The sequence below is a fragment of the Callorhinchus milii genome, unplaced genomic scaffold (genome assembly GCF_018977255.1).
Source record: "Callorhinchus milii isolate IMCB2004 unplaced genomic scaffold, IMCB_Cmil_1.0 Scaffold24, whole genome shotgun sequence".
In the NCBI taxonomy this organism is placed as follows: Eukaryota; Metazoa; Chordata; class Chondrichthyes; order Chimaeriformes; family Callorhinchidae; genus Callorhinchus; species Callorhinchus milii.
Genome location: NW_024704765.1, coordinates 6,432,191 through 6,452,105, shown reverse-complemented (window position 1 = coordinate 6,452,105; position 19,915 = coordinate 6,432,191). Strand labels below are relative to the sequence as shown.

Here is a 19,915-nt window from a genome sequence, read left to right as displayed (position 1 = left end):
CTGCCCCGTTTCACCCACAAAATACAGTCGATTCAACGTTTGCAGCATATTCCTCGAAACGCTTTCTCGAGGACGCGATAAGGCACTGTGTCAAAATGCAAGGATTATTATTGTTAAGTGGAATTTCTCGCCTGGAATCTGTATAGCATTAAATGCAAGTGTCGCAATCGCCAATGTCACAAGTGGTTGTTCGCTAGTGGAACAGCAAATATCTTTTCACAGCAAAATCCGCACTGGGTATAGATTGTCGTGATGTTGCGGAGGGAAAATCCAGAGAGCAGGTTATGGCTGGGATGTTCAGGTCAAACTTACTTGAACTTTACAACAAGCCAGGACTGTTGGAATGAATCAGGGAATGTGGAGAAACTGGGGAGGAGCCCAGAGAGTGAATCGTGCCTGGAACCCACCCATTAACCGCCACGAACCAGTTAGCAGCCAGACTCTGGGATTAGCTTGGATAAGGAAGTGTAAAGTGCTCATAAAAGGCAATCATCCCCTGAGAGAATGACAACACATTGTGCAGAGATAAAGGACAGAGGAAAGCAATAGGTTGGCAAAGCGTTGGGTTCAGCAGCAGCAGCGAGAAGAGAAGAAAAGACTAGGTATGATTATTAAGAGGGGCTTTTTATTGGGGTTTTATTGCAATTGCAGGATCACTGAGATTCGGTTTCAGTGAGATTTCTGTTCAGTGTAAAATGATGAGTTTAATGTGATGAGGCGACTGCACTGGGATTCAAGTCGCAGCTTTGAAAGGGCCAGATTCGGTCACATCAATATATTTCGTCACTTGGGTTAAAAGTTGACCCAAGTCAAGCTAAACACGAGCTACTTAATTCATTGAGAATCTGGAGATGAGATGCCGCCAGGAGGCGAGGGCTGAGGCTGTTTGTACCTTTGATGGCAAGATTGCTGAGAATAATAGCAATTTCCCCCTCATTCCCCCTTTACGTGTCTTGTTCATTTTCAATCCCCAGATTTGATCCCTGAGCGCAGTAAATCCCAGATTATTTGGTGTGGTTTTTTCTCTCTCTGTTCTTTACTTGGTTGACAGACATTTAAGAAGGTGCTTACATCATTGATCCAGTCACCGATTCCTTTTGTTTGTGTGTTTTTTTTGTGTGTGTGGCTGAACACGTATTCTAGAGTTTCCTGTAACCTTTTCAGGAGTTTGAACCTTTGAAACCAAAGACTATAACTTTTAGTGATCTCATTGGGAGTAAATAATAGCCAGTCAGTTTTTTAATAATTTATTTGTCAGACTAAAGTTGCAGTGATGCAAATTCACCTTTGAAGGGACTATATTTAGACGTCTGAGCTGATTGTAAGTGGAAGCAGAGCTCACGTTTAAATTGTTTCTCAAATAACAGTGGATTAGTAGACGTGGGATAAACTTTTTTTGGGGGGGGGGGGGGTGGGGGAGAATTTACTACTCAAAGTTTAATTTGTTTTAAGTTTGTAGAAAGTGTAAAGGGGAGTGCTTTTAAAATATAATGATGATGATCCTTGCATTTGATATAGCGCTTTATCGTGTCATTGAGATATCTCAAAGCGCTTCACAAGATGGAGTGTAAAGTGGTTTCGACTGTGTAAAAAATACCCATGGCCGTAGCACTTTCCAGTGAAACCTGTAAAGCCTTTTGGGACATCTTGACCATTAGTGGTGACAGGCTAATTGAATGCTATCGTTGCTTAAATAATAATTATTTTTTGTTACAAAAAATTTCAATCCACTTTACGGTATATTCTGTGAAGCGCTTTGAGATGTCTTCACAAAGATGATAAGACGCTATATGAAAGGCAAGGATTATTATATTAACATTGTAATGTTTTTTGTTGTAAGTTTATTTGTTTTCCCCCCAAATTGTTAGTTGTATATCCACCAGGGCATGTCCTTTAAGTACTGCAAACAGAGCCAAACTTGGTCATTAATAATAAATGCACTAAAAGTGCAGATTAACCCTCTAATTTCCTAATTCAAATCCTCAAAAGAATCTGTGTCTTACAATTCATGGTGACAATAACGATTCCTGCCATGACGTGTGCTCCAACGTGCCGGACTTCAGGATCAGTCCCTATGGGCTGGGATTCAAAGCGAAGGGAGTTTCTCCCAGTGTCCTGGTCAACAATTCCCCCCCCCCCACACCCCCCACCCAAATGTCTCAACAATGTGATAAGGTGCTGGATCGAATGCAAGGATTATTAAATACAAATCCTGCTCAGAATTGTCCTCTAGGCATGATCCTGTAAACGTGGAGGATCTACCGAGGTGACATATGATCTGATTCTACTTTAACCTTTCCACCGCTGCGCTTCTTTCATAACAAAAATAATTACCAGAGCCGTGTAATTCTAACCTAATAGTAACCTGCCGGCTGCTGTCGGGAAGGAGGAAAACAAAAATACTTGTTGTACAGTGCCGGGACGATTCATAGTGGGTTGCAGTTCTTCCCAGTTACTTTTATCTCGTGTCGCATTAGTAAGGGTATTGGAATTTTTATTGAAAAACCAACACTCACCCACTGGAATAACCTATTTATTCAACCCTGAGGTTATTGAAACTGGGAGGTATATCAGCCTACTCTTTTCTCTTTCGCTCTCTCTCTCTCTCGTCACTGCTGTCCTGTATTCTGTTCCTTTATCTTATTTGCTGTGTGTGGTTCCTGTGCAGTACAAGGAGTTGATGTAGAATCTTAAACCACTTATATTTGTGTTTCTCCCCCCCACGCAACCATGTCTTTTGTGGATGTAAAAGCCTTGTCCCAGCACCTCCTCCCCTGCTGCAGTCTTACCAGGTTACGGTCAAATCTTGACTGGATGCTGCAGTCTGTTTCAGTGTGAACTTTGGCACCATAGTCATATTAAACCTTTCAATTGTGTGATGCTTATCAGTCGTGATATCTTTGTGTCAGTGTATAACGAGCAGGTAGATTACAGGGTGTGGTAAGGGCTTTAGATGTTTCTTAGGCACAGATTTATTATACTTTTTTTTCTCTCTCTCTCTCTCCTGTGTTCAGGTGTACCATGTCTGTGTCTCCCCCTGAGGTGTGGCACACTGATGTCTCCCTAGCGGCAGAAAACCTTGACAGAAAGTCCCTGCCTGGACTGGAGTGCACCATCTGCTTCAATAGCTACGATAATACCTTCAAGACCCCCAAACTGCTGGCGTGTACGCATGCTTTCTGCTTGGAATGTCTGGCCAGGTTGGTGGCCGTCATGCCCAACAAACAGCCGGCCAATATCATCTGTCCGCTGTGCAGGCAGCCAACGGTCATTCCCGAACAAGGGACCCCCGCCTTAAATACTAGCCAGGACTTGCTGGCCAAACTCCCACCACAGCTGCGATTGGAAGAGTCTATGTGGGTAGAGGGCAGAAAATTGTGCTGCAAGAGGTCGGCGGATTCTGATGACGGCAAATCCGACCTGTGTGTCTGTATTGACATTGGTGAAGCAAAACCGGACGCCTCTGTTCCGGCGAGGCCAGGCAGTTTCGGCTGCTCTGATATGTTTGGAGACTGGAAGAAAGTGGTCCTGTTCCTCATGGTGGTGGTGATTCTCTGTGCTGTTGTGCTCTGGCCTCTACAGTGTATGATTATGAGCGGAAACCTCAGGTGTGCCAAAGGGCCAGATGGCCAACCACCTACCCCAGTGACGACCACTACTTTTATGAAGACCATTAGAGTATAGTATAACATACATTAAACAGACTGCAAAGACACTAGAACTACGGTCTATATTGAGCCTGAAGTGCAAACCTGAGAATGTATAACCACATTCCCGAGTCTCTTTGTGACAAGAGAAATGCTTTTGACTCGACTTGAATTCCCTATTTCAAGTGGAGTGAAGATCGATGCAATCTCATCTCAAAGAGCACATTTGACAACATCAACAGAACTTATTCAATAAGTAGAGTCCTGTCGTAATACAGCAGGTGGTGTGGGGGGGCATTAAAATCCCAACCAGTGTGACGCGATTGCCAGTCAACCCTTCTACATTCTCTGTGTCTGCATTCAGAAAACCAGTTGGCATTTTGAAGCGCGCCAGCTGGCTTTCTGCACTGCATTGTTTTTGTTTTGGGTAGATGTCAGTGTCCACACCCTGATGAGTGAATTGATATAATGGCTGTTTTTCGCTGTAACTTGTTTGACAAAACTCGTGCTTAGTGCTTAATAGAAATTAGCCACTTCTAGTCGGGTGCCACTCTTTATACAAGTTGGAACTGTTTTTGGGGTTCAATTCACTGATCACTTGTCTTTATACTACCTTATAGCAACCGTGGGCTACACCTGGAAGTTCTGAATGTTTTCCTGTTCCGTCCAAAGATTGTTCTCAGGGGGACCTTTAATGATGTAATTACACGTTTTTTGATGACAGATTTGCACTTTTTTTTAAACAAATGATATATTTCTGGAAAATGGGAGAGGAATTTTTAATGTAAACATTGCTGGCAATTCCACTGCAGCCATTGTTTGTATCTTTATCTCACTGCGTCTTTATACACACACTTGTTTACTAAATGGGAGCTCTTTCTTCTTAAAATCTTGATGCTGCCACAATTACTTTGACAATCCAGTGCTTAAAAATATGAATCCTTCCTGAACTGCAAGAGGCACACGGTGATGTTTACCTGTGATTTTTTTTTGTGAATTGGTTGCTGTTTACCTTGTGATCAGCCGGGTGGGTACCTGACACGTGGATGTCTTCCACTGTACCGCTCTCCTGTGCGATTGGCATATGCGTGGCTGCTTTTCGTTCGGTGTGCTCTCACTCGCGCTCTCCTGAGAAAGATGCGTCCTGCTCACTTCATTCTGGCAATACTTTTGTGCTTCCCTTCCAGAAACATAACAGCATTTACTGGTTATGGAGGGAGTGGTTGTGCTGATATTTGCGCCGCCCTAACTGCTGAACCTATGCATTTGCCGAAGCGCTACGAAGATTCCTGCTGCTTTTCCACCACTTAGGGCCATTCGGTTAGGTCTTTGGCTTTTTTGCTAAGTTATCAGGAGCTGAGCGAGAAGATCGCGGTGACTGGTCAGCCTCTCTCGCCCTCCGAGTGAGCCACTTGGCTCATTCCACCCACAGTCTGTTTGGTTACTGACAACCACAGAGGTTGTTGACTTGATGGATCTTTTGCATCTGTAACCCCCCCCCCCAGGATATTTTGGATTAGTTATACGCTCAGGAATTTACCTTTTAAATGCCCACATCTACTTCATTGGCACAATTTGATCGTGTCCGGACTGACTCAGCCTATTTTTAATATGAATGAGGTTTTAACTTCCCATTGAACTTGGCATGAAACTAAACACAATTTATCAAGTGGTGAAGGCCTTTGAAGAGATGATTGTAAGAGTCAATTGGTTAAATGTTTTATTTAATCTCGGGCACCAATTACATGGTTTTTTTAAAAGGGAAACTAGCAATTAATGTTCAGTTTGATTGCTAAGATGGTGTTTTTAAGATCGAAAAGGGTATTTGTGCCTCAAAATACAGATATAAAGGTCAAACAAATGGCCCAGTAACGTTTGTTCAGTATCAGCAAATTGTGGTGCTTCAATGTATTATGCAAAGCAGTTTAATGAGATGGAAAGTGCTGCACATAGTCATTGGATGCCATAGGAGTAAGTGAATGAGGTAATTTTTCAATGAGTGTCAGCTACTGACAACAGTCTATTACATGGATGAGAATGGAGCTACTAAAATGTGAANTTTTTTTTAATGGATGCAAACACCTTTGTATTTGCATTGCCTTTTGCCGGTCGTGCAGAATTCCCATTAATTACATTGCAAGAATTGAGGGGAGAGTGGGTTTAATTATTCCTCAATGTTGAAATACAAATATGAAATGCAAATGTTACTTTTATAATAAACTTTTTTTATACATATACTTTTTGCCTACTTTTCTGTTGTGTGCGTTACGTTTGCAGGATGACAAAGTGTGTTAACTATTTCGCTGTATAAACTCATTTTAATAATGAAGTGCCTGTATTGGTTGAAAAATTTCAGGTGCCATCTTACGATAATGCATTGCATGACTACGGCTATACTAAATAATACAATAATCTTAAGTGGTGCAGTACTAATCCCTTCAAATGTATAATTGCGAGGGGAGTGCCCTAACCACTAAGCTTACCGTTTAACACAAACTCTGGCTATCAACTGTCTGCACTCAGTAATGAGGAAGTAATAAATAGGAGGAAACAAATGTGAGAAAATACAGCTTTGAAACCCATTTACAATGGAAAAAATAGTAACTTGGTTCCGTGTTAAGATAAAATTCAAAGTGTTTTAATGCAGCATTATATATAATCCTAGAAGGTGTATATAAGTGCACCACAGTATTGGGGAGGGGTAAGAACAGGCTAGATTTGTCCTGTTAGTCTGCCTCAATGGGGAACACAGTGCTATTTTATTTTGTGCTGTAAATTTACTAAGATAAAATAAGTTAGAAATCTGGTGAGAAACCTGAAACATTTATTTAAAAAATATCTGTTTCGTTCATGACAATTGCACAGTTGTAGTCTACTGCTTCTTAAAAATTCAAGTACAAATTTAGTTTTGAGGGCATTCATCTCCTCACAGAACAACCACCAGTGGTTTTATCCATACTGTTCAGTTTTGAGAGCTAACAGAAAAGGACAATAACTTCCACATTTCATTACAAGGCGCACGGCTAGCTTCGTGCTCACTATCAGAATACAACGAGCAAAAATACTTTATTGTAAAAATGAAGTCTTCATAATATTGCAGTATTTTTTACTTGCATTTGTTGTCAAGGTCTGAGCTTCAATGATTAAGTGGGAATGAAAATCAAATGAAACGTCTTACTCTCCATCTCTCTTCCCCCCACCACTCCCCTTTTTAAAAAAAAGTAAAACATGAATTTATTATTAGGGCAGTGACAAAGGCATCTAATAATATTTCTTACATTTGTTAAAGTGCCTTTCACGGTTGGGAGGATATCTCAAAGTGCTTCACAGGATATACTGTATTTTGCAACTGTTTTTTTTGCAGATTACATGCAATTTTGTAGCCAAGTTCAGAAATACTTTTTTCCCCCCACTCCCTTCTCATTGCTGCTGTCCCAACTATTTCATTTTCATTTCCCTTTAAGAGCTTTTTGGCTTCACAGCACTTTCTTAAATCTTCTTCAGGATATCATAATCCTTCGTATCTCCATCACTTATCTTAGCACTAACAAAAATCATCCTAATTTCTATAATCCTTCCTTGGGAAGTTGCACGAGCAACTTATCAAGCCTCCCTTCAAAACCGAAACCGGTTTTCCCTGGTAGCATCCTCATGAATCTACATTACTTTGTTCAATTCCACTTATAATCCTTTCTATGATTGGGTGACCTGATTAAGATCCTGTGCATCGGCACATCAAGGCCTCTGTACTCCAGGGCCAAAGGGATGTGATTTTTTTTTAATGTTTTGCTATGAACAGAAAGCTTATCAAAGCAGAAATAACATTGATGAAGTTTAACGTCTGCTTTATTTGGCCCATACCTGATGGTACTTTGCTCGCATTTCCACAGTTCTCTGCAGGTTTTGTTCTATGAAAGTTTCTCATCAGAAACTAGGTAATGGGGTAAATTTGACATCATTTCTTAAAAAGATTTCTTCCATAACGAATTTGACTGGGAGTATGTCACCCACATCACTTCAGTTCAAAGCAGCCTACTCTGAAAATAAAGTGAATTTGAACGCAACATTCCTGCGAGTTGGTATCACAGGCTTTTTAAATTAAGGAATACCACAAAACCTATCCCGATGTTGCAAAGGTCAGAAAGTTCACCTGAAAAGTTGTATTGTTCCTTTCAGATGCCGGCAATGCCTGCCATTTTACAAACTGACAATACATAGAGCCTAACAGTGCAGTTAAACAACATTGAGAAGATTGTGTGTTGTCCCAACTATTGGCTTCTGATTGAAAAAGTGCAGTGGTTAAGTCAATAACATTACAAATAATATATATGTTTTATATATATGCAAACAGAAACATTATGCACAATTTAACAATTCAAGTAGACAAATGTATTATTGTACTATATCAAGAGCTCAGCGAGCTTGTCACCTGTCTGTTTCTCCACAGTTCAGTAAAGATTAATTAATGTCTCTAACTTTAATGACAACCATTTTGTAAAGGGAAATCTTTCAGTGGATAAATATGGCAAAGGTGCACTGATTCAGTGTGCATTTCTGCAATCGAGCCCCCACAAGGGTTCTGTCTATAATTTGATTAGTTTTCAGCACAGTCGTATGGGACAAAAATACCTCTCTGTGGATCCACACGTGTCATGCTAGCTGACAGAGAATCATATAGGAGCCAAATCTATCATAGAATTCCTCCATATTGCATATTTCAATAACTTCAATGTGAGGCAAGCTGGTACCACAGGTAATAAAAGCACACCTGCCCACTCCAAAGGTCATGCGTTTGAGTTATAGGGTGGCCTGTAACTCTAGCCCCAAAGGCTCAGGATCGAACTGAAGCTTTGAGAAAATTACTCCTTCCAGAAAGCAGGTTCCTCCAATCGAATAGACATTTTTAATTTCAGCGTCGACCTCAGATCAGTAGCTTCACACTGTTATCACACGATTGTGAAGGTTACGTAGAGGAAGTGTTGCTTTGGCTCTTATTTTATTTAAAGATTTTACAACCACAGCTGTCTGATTCTCTCAGATCTCTCAATGCCCAGTGATGTTTAAGCTTGGAGAATGATTAATTAATTGTCAAAGTATTGGAAGGTACATGTCGCACAGCAGAATTGCTTTGTCAATCCTCATCTTTAGGTACGCTCAAGGCAGCAGTTTGTAAATAGTGCAACTGCTCAGATGTCCATCTGTTGCTGAGTGCTGGAAGCTTTCTTTCGCTGCAACCCAGTCGTCAAGAATGAGATTCATGTCTAACAGAGTTCCAGAGAGATACATACAGGTACCACTAGAATTTGCTATCTGCAATTTTTTTTTTTACAAAAATTGCCAATTCAGCCCGACAATTGTATAGAGTAAAAACAAGGTAAAGATTCATTCTGAACTCAATTGGACCCTGAACCATATAAAAACATAAAATGAAAGATAAGATTAATTTTAAAATTGCATTTCAATTTGTAAATTTTGATGAACCAAATCCTGTTCATATATTCTAATAAACTGTCATAATTTATCAGCCACTGTGATGGCTCATCGGATTTCCTGAGCCATTGCTGCTAAATTGTTTTCGAAAATTATTTTTCAAATTGGAATCAGTAATGATATCACTAATGCTTTGAATTTGCAATGTTTTTTCTATTCAAGGGCGATATAGCAAAAACATAACAGTGAGCAGCGACATTGTCAAAATTTGTACAACTATAATAAAACATTCAATAGACGGCTTGGATTGGAAAGCAATAGAATTTGGAGAATAGAATAAAATGCCTCCTTCAGATTTGTGTCTGGTGAAGTGCTTTGGTGCAAAGCAAGGAAGCATATATCTTCCACTCATACCATTAAAGTACAGTACTTTAAATAATGCCGGAGAGCAATTATTTACTGGATTCTTGTTAGATGTATTTTATTTACATCAACATCTATGCTTTTTAGTGCTCTCTACTAACGTAGCTTCGGCACCTTTTGGGTGAAAGGTGCTGCGAAATTCAAAGTGAGGCAGTAAATGCACCTAACATGAAAACAACCACACTCATGCTTTTAATTTTAAATTTATACAAATGATAATCCCACTCCAAGTCTTGTGCGTTACCTATTAGAAGTGGGATTATTTAAAGACACTCATAGAATCATGTGTTGCTTATTTTTAGTTCCAAAATGCAGTACCTTGAATGTATCTGTATTAAACTTAATTTGCTATAGTGAACAGTCTATAAACTCTGTGACTTTATAATATCTTGGCTAGCCTCTTCTGATTCTTAGGAATCTCTTTCCTGTACCATAATCTTAGCATCAACCGCAAATGGAATTATTTTGCACTGAGTCTGCAAATCCAGCTAATTTATATATACTACAGATAATATCAGTATGGATCCCTGAGGACCCTACTCAATATTGATTCCCATTTTAATGTAGCTTCTCCAACAAAAGGCCATCTTCCCACCAAAGCTCATTTCCTTGGTATTCACTATGTTTAACAAAGCATGGGCATTGTCTTCCTTAAAGTCCTGGGATATCTAGATGGAGTGGAAGTGGACTGAAACAAAGTGATATTTAAATAGAAAAATATATTGAACACTATGGAGGCAGAGCTACAAATTTAAATCAGTTAATTAGATTGTTCAAATGAGACAGCTCCAGCCTTGGGACGTCCTCCCGACGTGAAAGGCGCTATACAAATGTAATCTTGTTGTTATATCACAATCCTGTAATCCTTTACTTCATTGATATAACTTTCAAATTAAGAGTCAGCAAGCAACAAATTTAAAATTGGAATAACACTACTGGGGTTTTATTTTTGCTAATTATTTTTTGCTGACATCCTGTTGATAGGTTTGAAAAAAAATAGCATCCAGACAGAAGTGAGATAATTGATATAATGGGGAATAAGGAAACAATCCTCTGCTCTTATAACTGCTTTCATAACTCAACAATAAACACACAAAAAACATTTAAAACAAACTAGTAGTAAAGATGTAGTAAAACAGAATATTGTATTGGGTTATATACAATGACTATTGTTACCAAGGGTTGATTCTAAACTCACCAGTAACATGATTCGTCACAGGCTAATAGATCAGTTCACTGATAAAATATTCTTCACATTTCCCACCATGACAACCCTTTATACCAGTATCCTTTATACCACAGACAGAATTTCCTAATTAATAAATGTTATTTAAAAAAAGTCATATAAGCTGTGAGCTATACCTAAAACTGGTGGAGAACATCTCGTCTACTTCCTGAGGCAACAGTCACTTTATAGTTAATACTAAAAATATACCAAAACTGTTTGTTTTCACATCATTTATATCTGATCCTCCAAGACAAGGCTATTCTATTCCCCTCTACATAAATAAAGTTTTTTTTTAAAAAAACAACTTTGAGTGCAGTAATCAATTGGGACTAATTTAGCTGCCCATTTACTATTTAGGCATTGAATGGACCCAGAATCCCCTCCCCAAACACCATCCTTCATGGCAGAGTCGGAGATGCTGGCCATTGAACTTCTCCCAAAGTGGTATTTCTGCTAACTGGCAATAGAAGTTCAATGAGACAGCTTCTGGGATTTTTGTCATTGAGAATGCCATCAGGGGAGGTGTGCATACAACGATATGCCCTTTGAAGCCCATTCAATGTGTTAAAGAGTAAATTGTCTGCTAATTTTACCCCATTGTTAACATCATGAATAACAGATCTTTCTTAAACTTTAAAAAAGCATAAATCTTCATATCTTTGGTTACAGTAGGTGCATCTTATAACACTCCCTATATAAGAAGTGTGGTTCTATTAAACGTTCCTCAATAAACATGACTTTTGCCAGTTGACAAATAATAAAAAACCTGTATACTGTAATCCCAAGCAAATTGCAACTTTTGAATAAAAAAAGTAAAACAAAATGATTGTGAATCATTTACAATCCTAATAGTTTTGAATTACTGTAAATTATGGCTGCAATGGCACAGAAGACCCGGCGGTGGTGCTGTTACTGAGTTTACAGAACTCTCGGTCAAGTAGCACAATCTATAGCTGTTGACTGCACGCAAAACAATATTCGTAAAATGTAATAGCAATTTTTGTTCATTTTAAGTTACATTTGTATTACAATATCCACACTCATCTGTTTGCCTAGCAGTAAGTAGGAACCCGGTTGTTCGTTGATTGGCGGATCGCTTTTCCGGGGGTAATAATTTCTTCAACAGAAAAACAAATAAATTGGTCACTTCAATCCACGGCTGTTTGTGGGGACGCTGCTGTGTGCAATTGGCAGCCGCATTTCGCCCACAAAATATACAGTCAATTCACTTTACACTATATTCTGTGAAGCGCTTTGAGATGTCTCAAAAACATGATAAGGCGCTATATCAAATGCAAGGATTATTATTATAAAACGATTTACAGTATTCCAAGTCAAATATTTCTTTCCTCCCTTTTCAATCCCATGGCTGTATCAAGCCTGAATGATCATATTTCAATTAAATCTCTTGAAAGAAAATTAAAATACTTGATTATCAGCTCCAGTGAGAGGCACTTAAATATGTACATAAATATAAGATGACAAATAACTCATTATTCTATATTTTTCTTATTAATAAATTAGAGTCTTTATAAGGCATTTTCTTTAGGCATCTGATTTGTAGAATTATGCTTCACTGGGATCCAAGGGTAAATTGGAATAGAACAATTCTCATTGTAGATGCAGGCAGGAGCTGTATGTAAACAGAAATAAATTCCTGTGGAGAACAAGACAGATATTAAAATGTCAGTCTTCATGTTCACATTGATCTTTAAAAAAAGGAACAGTTAGAATTTGAGAAACTAGATTAACTAAATTAAGAAAAACTAGATTAAGGGAGATTTTAAATCATATGGTGGTTATCATATGGCTGCAAATACTTTATCAATACACAGTAAATCCTGATCTGCACACAAAGAGATTAAAAAGTATAATGTTTCAAAATATATTGAATGCTGGGTGGGTGGGGGGGGAAGAAACCAGGCAATAATTATTGCCTAAAATTCTAATATAATTACATATTCTAATGTTTTCCAAACTCCAAAATGTGATTTATAACAATATCAAAGATTGTTGATTTTACATTTGGTGCATTTCTCTTACTCACAATTGTTCTACACTTGGTGCCTTCATCTCTTTGTGTTGCTGCTTCCTGACGATTTGGGATTTTTGATGTTTAAATTCTCATAAAGACAGGCGTCTTCTTTCAACCTTCAGAACAGGAGGAAAAATAAATATGATCATTCTTATCTTTTTTCTACATATAGTTCTACCAATGGTTTTTGCCTGCATTACCATTTTATGCTGTCATCTTTGGAATCGGGAGTTTTAATTCAGCCCTGATTGTTGGTAAGTTGATAGGCTAATGTTCTGGCAATTATAAAAGTTTCAATTTAAATGAGTGCAGGTTCTCACAAATCTTTGGTATGATCTTACTCTGGCATTTGCTTTATGTTGTTAACCGGCAAAATCATTGCGTTCATTAGATGTGAGATCCACAAAAACAATTAGAACTAAATTAGCAAATTTATCCAGCAAGAACATAAAACAAAGGTTTCAGTAAGGAATATTCTTCTGACATTGTCATGAAAGCACATTGTGGACATTCTTCGCCTAAGTCAGTTGGATTTATCATTAGTCAATTGCTAATACTGCCTATTGCTTTCTTACATGTTTTAAATGGAACAATGAAAATAACTGGAAGATTAAACAGGCACTGTTATACTGTAATCCATTTTATACTTTGGGGTGAGAATTGTACATAATACTGTAAAATAGTTCATTAGAATTCAGACCGTGCCATCCAGTGGCCACAATTGGATACAATAAATATAATGCAGTCTGCACAGAGCCAGTTGGTTCAAAAAGCAGCAGTTTCCAATGGCATTCATTCACTGATAACACTTCAGAGTAGGTAATAGGGAATCCTATGGGAATTGTCAATACATCATAGCTAATTTGTAGGATTCTCTAATCTGAAGTGGTGTGGCATATTGTTTGGGGCCGGCAGGACTGCCATCATACACTGCATTTTGGTCCTGAATATCACATTAATCATGTTTTGCCCACAAAATATACAAACTATTTTCCAGTGTATTCTGTGAAGTACTTTCAAACACAAAGACACTGTATCAAAGCAAGGATTAATGTATTATTAATAATAAAATACCCATAATACTTTATAGAATTACTTACATTGAGGATGTCCGAGATGTGGCGGTGTGTGCTTTGGATTTAGACTTCTCTATAGGTAGGTAACGGATATTTGAATATTCTCTCTCAGTTTTGTTTTTCTGTAAGACCCAATTAGGTACCAATAATTAGATCCTCAAAACATGTCATTGCATAAACATTTTTAAAAATCAATGTTATCTATCAGGGATTTTCTCCTCTCTCCTTGTTCTCCTGGTATTATATACTTTTCTATGCCCATGAAGGACATGAACGACAAACACCATCCTCCAAGCTCTTTGCCAATATAAGTCTGTGACTGATTTCTATGAGGTAGAAAAGTGGGGCGGGTGAAACATGAATGATAGTGCAATCCTCCTTATTCTGAAGGGAATCAATTTAATACTTCTTCCAAAGGTTCAGCCAAGCCTGGAAGCTGGTGGCATGAACCACCGTTATTACCTTTCTCTATATCAGCTGCTTAGTGGCACAGAGATTGTTGCGTTATTTTTAAAATCAATATTTTTCTAAGAACTTCACGATTACACTTTTATGTATTGTTCTGCATTTTAAATGTGAAATAGTAAACAGTTCATCTGAATCCAGCACAAAGTATTGCATTTGATGCTTCTCACAATTGCTGCTGAATGGGTTCCATGAGGCAGAAATAAAAATTGGAGAATTTATGAAACATATTTATTCATGTATCCTAGTTAAGCTTCAAAGCACACTGGAATCAGGTTCTTGCCCAAGGGCAGGTCACGGGCATTATATAGTACTGGCGCCGAATGAGTGCAGCACAAATCAGAATGCTACAGCTGTTGACATTTCTAATTGCTAAGATCATCGCCGTTAGAAAAGTTATACTCTGAATTGCTAATAGATAATACACCAATTGCTATTTTGAGGGAAAAACAATTAAGCATTTAATGCACACTTTAAACATAAATGTAAATATAATAAATGCAAAGATTATTATAAATAAGTTTATTACAAGTGAACTTTCAGCTGATCATACTTCGAAATGTTTTGAGATGTTCTTTCAAAATATTGCAAACTTAACTTGTGTTTTTTTACTATGGCCTTTGAAAATGCATGAAGAGTCAATGGTGCATCTTTTTCCTTATGACTACAGAAAGTGACATGCATTATATATTACACACATATATATTGATATATACTAATGAAAGTTATTAAATGGAGAAAAGTGGCCTTCAAAGAAATGTGGTTTTAGAGATAATATTTGCAATACTTTAGAATAGGTACTTCTGTTCAGCTTGGTCACAACGCCAATAACTCAGAATGTTGTATTTTCAGTTATAGATTTCAGAATACACTCAAGGCTTCGAACGAATAAAACACTCACTTGTTCTTCCACTAGTCTTTTTTGAACAGTTCAATATACTGCTGTACAGCCATATATATGAACTTATACTGAGCTTCCGTTTGTACCATTCCTGACCTCTGCTTTCGAACCATTTGAATGGTTTTAGGGACGTCTATGTCACAGTCCAAACCTGTTGGGGCAAAAAAAACAAATATTCAATGATTCATTTCAATTAAAATATGCTCCAGTAGTTAAAACTGAATTTACGAGTCAAAGGGTAGGCAATCAATCGCATTAAGGTTTCTTATCTATATTTGCAACTTTATACTACACCGCTCATCAAATCGGGTTACAGGGGTAAAATTTGTTGTAAAATTTATTTAGAAAAATCTATTTGAGGAACATCATTGGGTGAGGAATGTGGCAAAGAGAAAAGTACTTGAAGAGGAGGAAGTAGGAAAAAGGCAATTCTCTTTCTCTTCTCTATATAAAACAGTGAGTATTCTTGTCTGACTCTATTCAGTCATTCTTGCCCTGTATCCCACCTCCAAAAAAGTAGAATTCACTAACACTATACATGGCAACATGGAAAAATTGTACTTTCTTACCTCAAATGTACACAGTATATATGCAAAATAAAACTGAAGTAAATTCTACTTTGAGTTTATTTTTGACCCAGTAACAAAAATCCTGAGTGGTTTAATTGTTTGTTACCTTGTCTGCTAATGTCATTGACTAGGATGTCTACAACAATTATGGTTCCTGTTCTTCCAATTCCAGCACTATAAAAGAAAAAAAATGCATTACTAGGTCTATTAATTTATAGACTGCTATACTAATATCTAAATAATAGCTAGATATTAATTGGAAATGTGATTAATAGACATTTATTTGATAAAAGAATCATGCTGACTGGTCCACCATCAACAGTACTTTGGAGTACCGCAGACCTGCTTAGTATTGGATTACCAAGACTGCCACAGAAGATGGATTTGATTCTGATCTTCCATTTTCAATGACTGTCACCTTGAAGTCAACTCAACCAGAGGAGACATCCTGACTCTCCCCAAGGAGAATAGTCACTAGTTGGTCATTAGACATCTGACAAGTGTAGAAATGAGCCCACAATCAGTGAATAGTACCAGAGATTACTCACAAGCTGCATGGTGAGTAAAGCAACCCAGCATAAAATATATTATGAGCGCACTGCCATCTGCTCACAGTCTGGACACACACATAATTATCACATCATGTATCATTTCTAGCCCCCTTATGTTTTAAAATACAACTTTCTATATACTTTACTGAATAGCGTGTTTTTACAAACCTTAAACTATAGCTATGTTGCAGCAAAAGATCTATTTCAGTCAGGGAATGTCAAACCTCAGTATGAAGAGTTTCCTGATAATATTTCACTCGTCTCTACATATTTGATATTATGAGATGTAAACAAATTTGAAATAAAGTAATCAGCTTTTAAAGCAATTAACAGAATTTTATTTCCTTACTGAGTAAGGAGTTCAGTTAAAGAACAATCATTAAAAATTTGGTTTCTCAATTTAATATTAGTAGTTAACAATTGATGATCTATAGATTAGGTGCAGTACAATTGGTAACCTATAAAACTACCAAAAATGACACTTTATCATTTACTCCTTTGTAAAAACAAATGTGAAAATAAATATCAAATTATATAACATATATCTATTCAAACCATATTTAAGGAAAATTTGATTTTTAACTCAGAATGTAGTGAGTTGGCGTATGGAAAAATGTTCCAGTTTTAAAATTATGGACTCTTCAGTTAGCCTTGAAAACTCTACTGTATGTATATTGGGAGGGTAGCATATGGTAGCTGGTGCATTGTGATCCGCATCAGATTTGTGAATCATCCAAATACCTGCAGTGCACTATAATAGGGCCTGTATCTGGAATGCTTTGTTGTGTTCGGTTTACTTGGTCCAGAAAACTCAGCACTCCTCCTGGTTCATTGGGTACCCCGTGGTCTGGCCAGCTGAGATACTGATAATGCCATATGTGCCTAGATGGTTCATTCTGTGTTTTNAAAAAAACATTAAACACCTTTCAGCACATTTTCAATGTCGTAAAATGTGACAACAGGGACTTTTGCAATTGTTAAAACATTTTTAAAAAGTAGCTTCAGAGTTTCATCAACAGAAGACCTAATCAGATCCTTTCTGTTTTAGTGCTGCCAACTGAGAGAAGCTAAAAAGAAATCAGTGCAGAAATGAAAATAATTGGTTGTTAAATACATAAATAATAAAACTTTTTTTTGTCATTAATCACATAATTAAGGATATCTGTAATTCATTCTGTACACATGGCACAATACAACTGTGGTTACACATGGTTTATATAGGTGGATAATAGCTTATGTCAATTGTCAAATTTTGATCAGATTTACAACATGGACTAACCTTTCCACTCAAGAGTACACTTACCCGATCAGTTTGTATAACCTCCAGTTCCCGTACAATGTAATCCTGTGCCCTACGTTCTTCCAAATTTCGTACTAATATTGCGCCGTAGTCTTTTGATGCTTCTTCATCTGGCCAATAGCGGAAACATTTGTTCTAGATTAAACCAAAAGCCATGTAGGAAATTACATCAGAGTATGATGAAGCAAACATCATTGTTCCTCATTACACAACTTTTCCATGATGCACAATTGTTTTATAGAAAATATAATCAGATAAGAAATAAACATCTTTAAACAGTTGTGCTAACCTCAGTATTGAAGAGTGTGAAGTTTCAGAACTTTTTCTCAGTAGAGCTCTGGATGTCTATTTTGTATTGAAGCCACACAGTTAACTTTAAAACTGATTTTTCAAGACGCCGCTTTAATAATAATAATAATTCTTGCATTTGATATAGCTTTTCACATCTTCTCAACGTCTCAAAGCACTTCACAGAATACGCTGCAAAGTGAATTGACTGTATACTTGTGGGCAAAACACGGCAGCCAACTGCGCACAGCAATGTCCCACAAACAGTAGTGGATTGAAAATGACCAATTTATTATTGTTTCGTTTTGGAGGGATTATTATTAGGCGTGTGGAGTAAGGAAACTTGCCCAAGGTTTCGTCCTGCCTGGAACTGAATCCAGGCGTCTAACTTGCAAGGCGAGTGCTCTAACCACTGAGCTGCAGGACTCCACTTTAGATATCGGAGGCATGAAATTTCTCACGGTTTAAGGTCCAAAATCATTATCTTTGCATTTGCAATTGTGAAAATTCAGTTTGAATCTGGAAGTTAGGCTTCCAAATGAAGACAGAATTCAAGAATTTTTCAAAGTTCCCGCAGCTTTCATGCACTTGTATCTGAAACAGTTATCCTAAACCTAAGATAGGAAAATTTCAGAAAATGTGCACTTATTGCAGGAAATTCTGTGCATTAGACAAATTTATAAAATGAGTAGGTTATAGAAATGCTTCTCAAATCCTCTGCAAGCAGACCTAATAATCAAACATTAGAGAGGTATTTCTTCATGTGAAATCTGTTTAGTTGATGTCACTAAATTTTTCTTGTGAATGATGGGGGTAATCAGTTCATGAAACTTGGTACAGGAGAGGAAAATGCACCAAAGAAATTTGGCATATGTACATAACAGTGGCAGTAAACAGAACGTTCATTATCAGGAGATTATTATTGCTGCCTGTCACTGGTACAATTTTGCCATCGTAGCAATTCGGTTTTCCAGAGATTTATATTAAACTTCAACAAAAGCAGTGGAACCTCAATGCACAGGTTATAATAGGCTGCACTTTATAATATGCAACATACATTAGAATACACAGCACAGAAACAGGCCATTCGGCCCAACTGGTTCTATGCCAGTGTTTATTATGCTCCACGTGAGCCTCTTCCTGCCCTTCCTCAACTAAGCCTTCAACATAGGTTTCATTATTGTAGAAGTCATATTCATACTGGTCTATAACTCTAATGATATGAAAAGCAGTGTGAGAGTGCAATTTATACATCTAATTTTACACAATTTGAAATAAACGTCATTCAAGTCAATCTCGTTTTTTAAAAAATGAGTACTGTATTAACAAACTCGTGACTGTGCCAAGTAAAATAATTTGTCCACAAAAGGATTTACTCACCCTTCCTCTTTCCACTTCTTTAGTTGTCATTACAATAACATGGGTATTTTCCTGATAAACCATTTTCCAAAAATCATTGATGGTGTTCTGGAGGCAGCCTTGGGTGGCAATATATTCTTTGCAGTCATCCCCACTTTCTCCATTCTTCAATTTAAGTGAAATTAAAGAAACCCTTTAGTTTGGCTAATGCGTTTTAAAAGCTGCATTTTAGTAATCCATGTTGGATTAACAGGCACAAAAGAATTCTCACGCAAACAGCTCATTTTGTCTTATAAAACAATACGTTTTAATTGTTTGAATTTATTTATTAGTTTCCCAGCAGAATCACTTTTATACTATGAAGTCTTTTACTCTGTACTTCATATTCCCTTTGCATAACCCTTGTTTTTTCTTGTACTCCATTCTTGTGATATGTAAATAGTCCTTTGGTTGAATGACAAGACTATCACCTCCCCTTGTAGAAAATTACAGAACTATCTTAATTGCAGAATTAAACCAGTCTGGATAAAAATATATACTTACTGTGATATAATTAGCATTGATATAATCTGAACCTAATGTTGTCTCATCAATTTCCTTCAGCGTGACTCGAGTATTGTCAACTGTAATAGAAGGCAACAAT

The 19,915-nt window shown here is 37.3% G+C and overlaps 2 protein-coding genes across 2 annotated transcripts in view; one reads left to right on the top strand and one right to left on the bottom strand.

The window, feature by feature from the left end:
• Positions 1-504: 504 nt before the first annotated feature.
• Positions 505-5,570, top strand: LOC103187441 (RING finger protein 223). The gene is made up of 2 exons (XM_007906948.2): positions 505-602; positions 3,015-5,570. The coding sequence occupies exon 2, from the start codon at positions 3,022-3,024 to the stop codon at positions 3,682-3,684; it is 663 nt and encodes a 220-aa protein (XP_007905139.2). The 5' UTR covers positions 505-602; positions 3,015-3,021; the 3' UTR covers positions 3,685-5,570.
• A 6,657-nt stretch (positions 5,571-12,227) lies between these two features.
• The window catches only part of ptpn11b (protein tyrosine phosphatase non-receptor type 11b), a 39,060-nt gene continuing 31,372 nt past the window's right edge, over positions 12,228-19,915 (bottom strand). The window contains 11 exon segments of the mRNA XM_007906950.2: positions 12,228-12,385; positions 12,776-12,827; positions 12,830-12,879; positions 13,864-13,961; positions 15,206-15,237; positions 15,240-15,356; positions 15,881-15,948; positions 17,067-17,221; positions 17,629-17,760; positions 19,294-19,437; positions 19,816-19,895. Of these exon segments, the coding sequence (XP_007905141.2) occupies positions 12,340-12,385; positions 12,776-12,827; positions 12,830-12,879; positions 13,864-13,961; positions 15,206-15,237; positions 15,240-15,356; positions 15,881-15,948; positions 17,067-17,221; positions 17,629-17,760; positions 19,294-19,437; positions 19,816-19,895 (974 nt within the window). The 3' untranslated portion in view covers positions 12,228-12,339.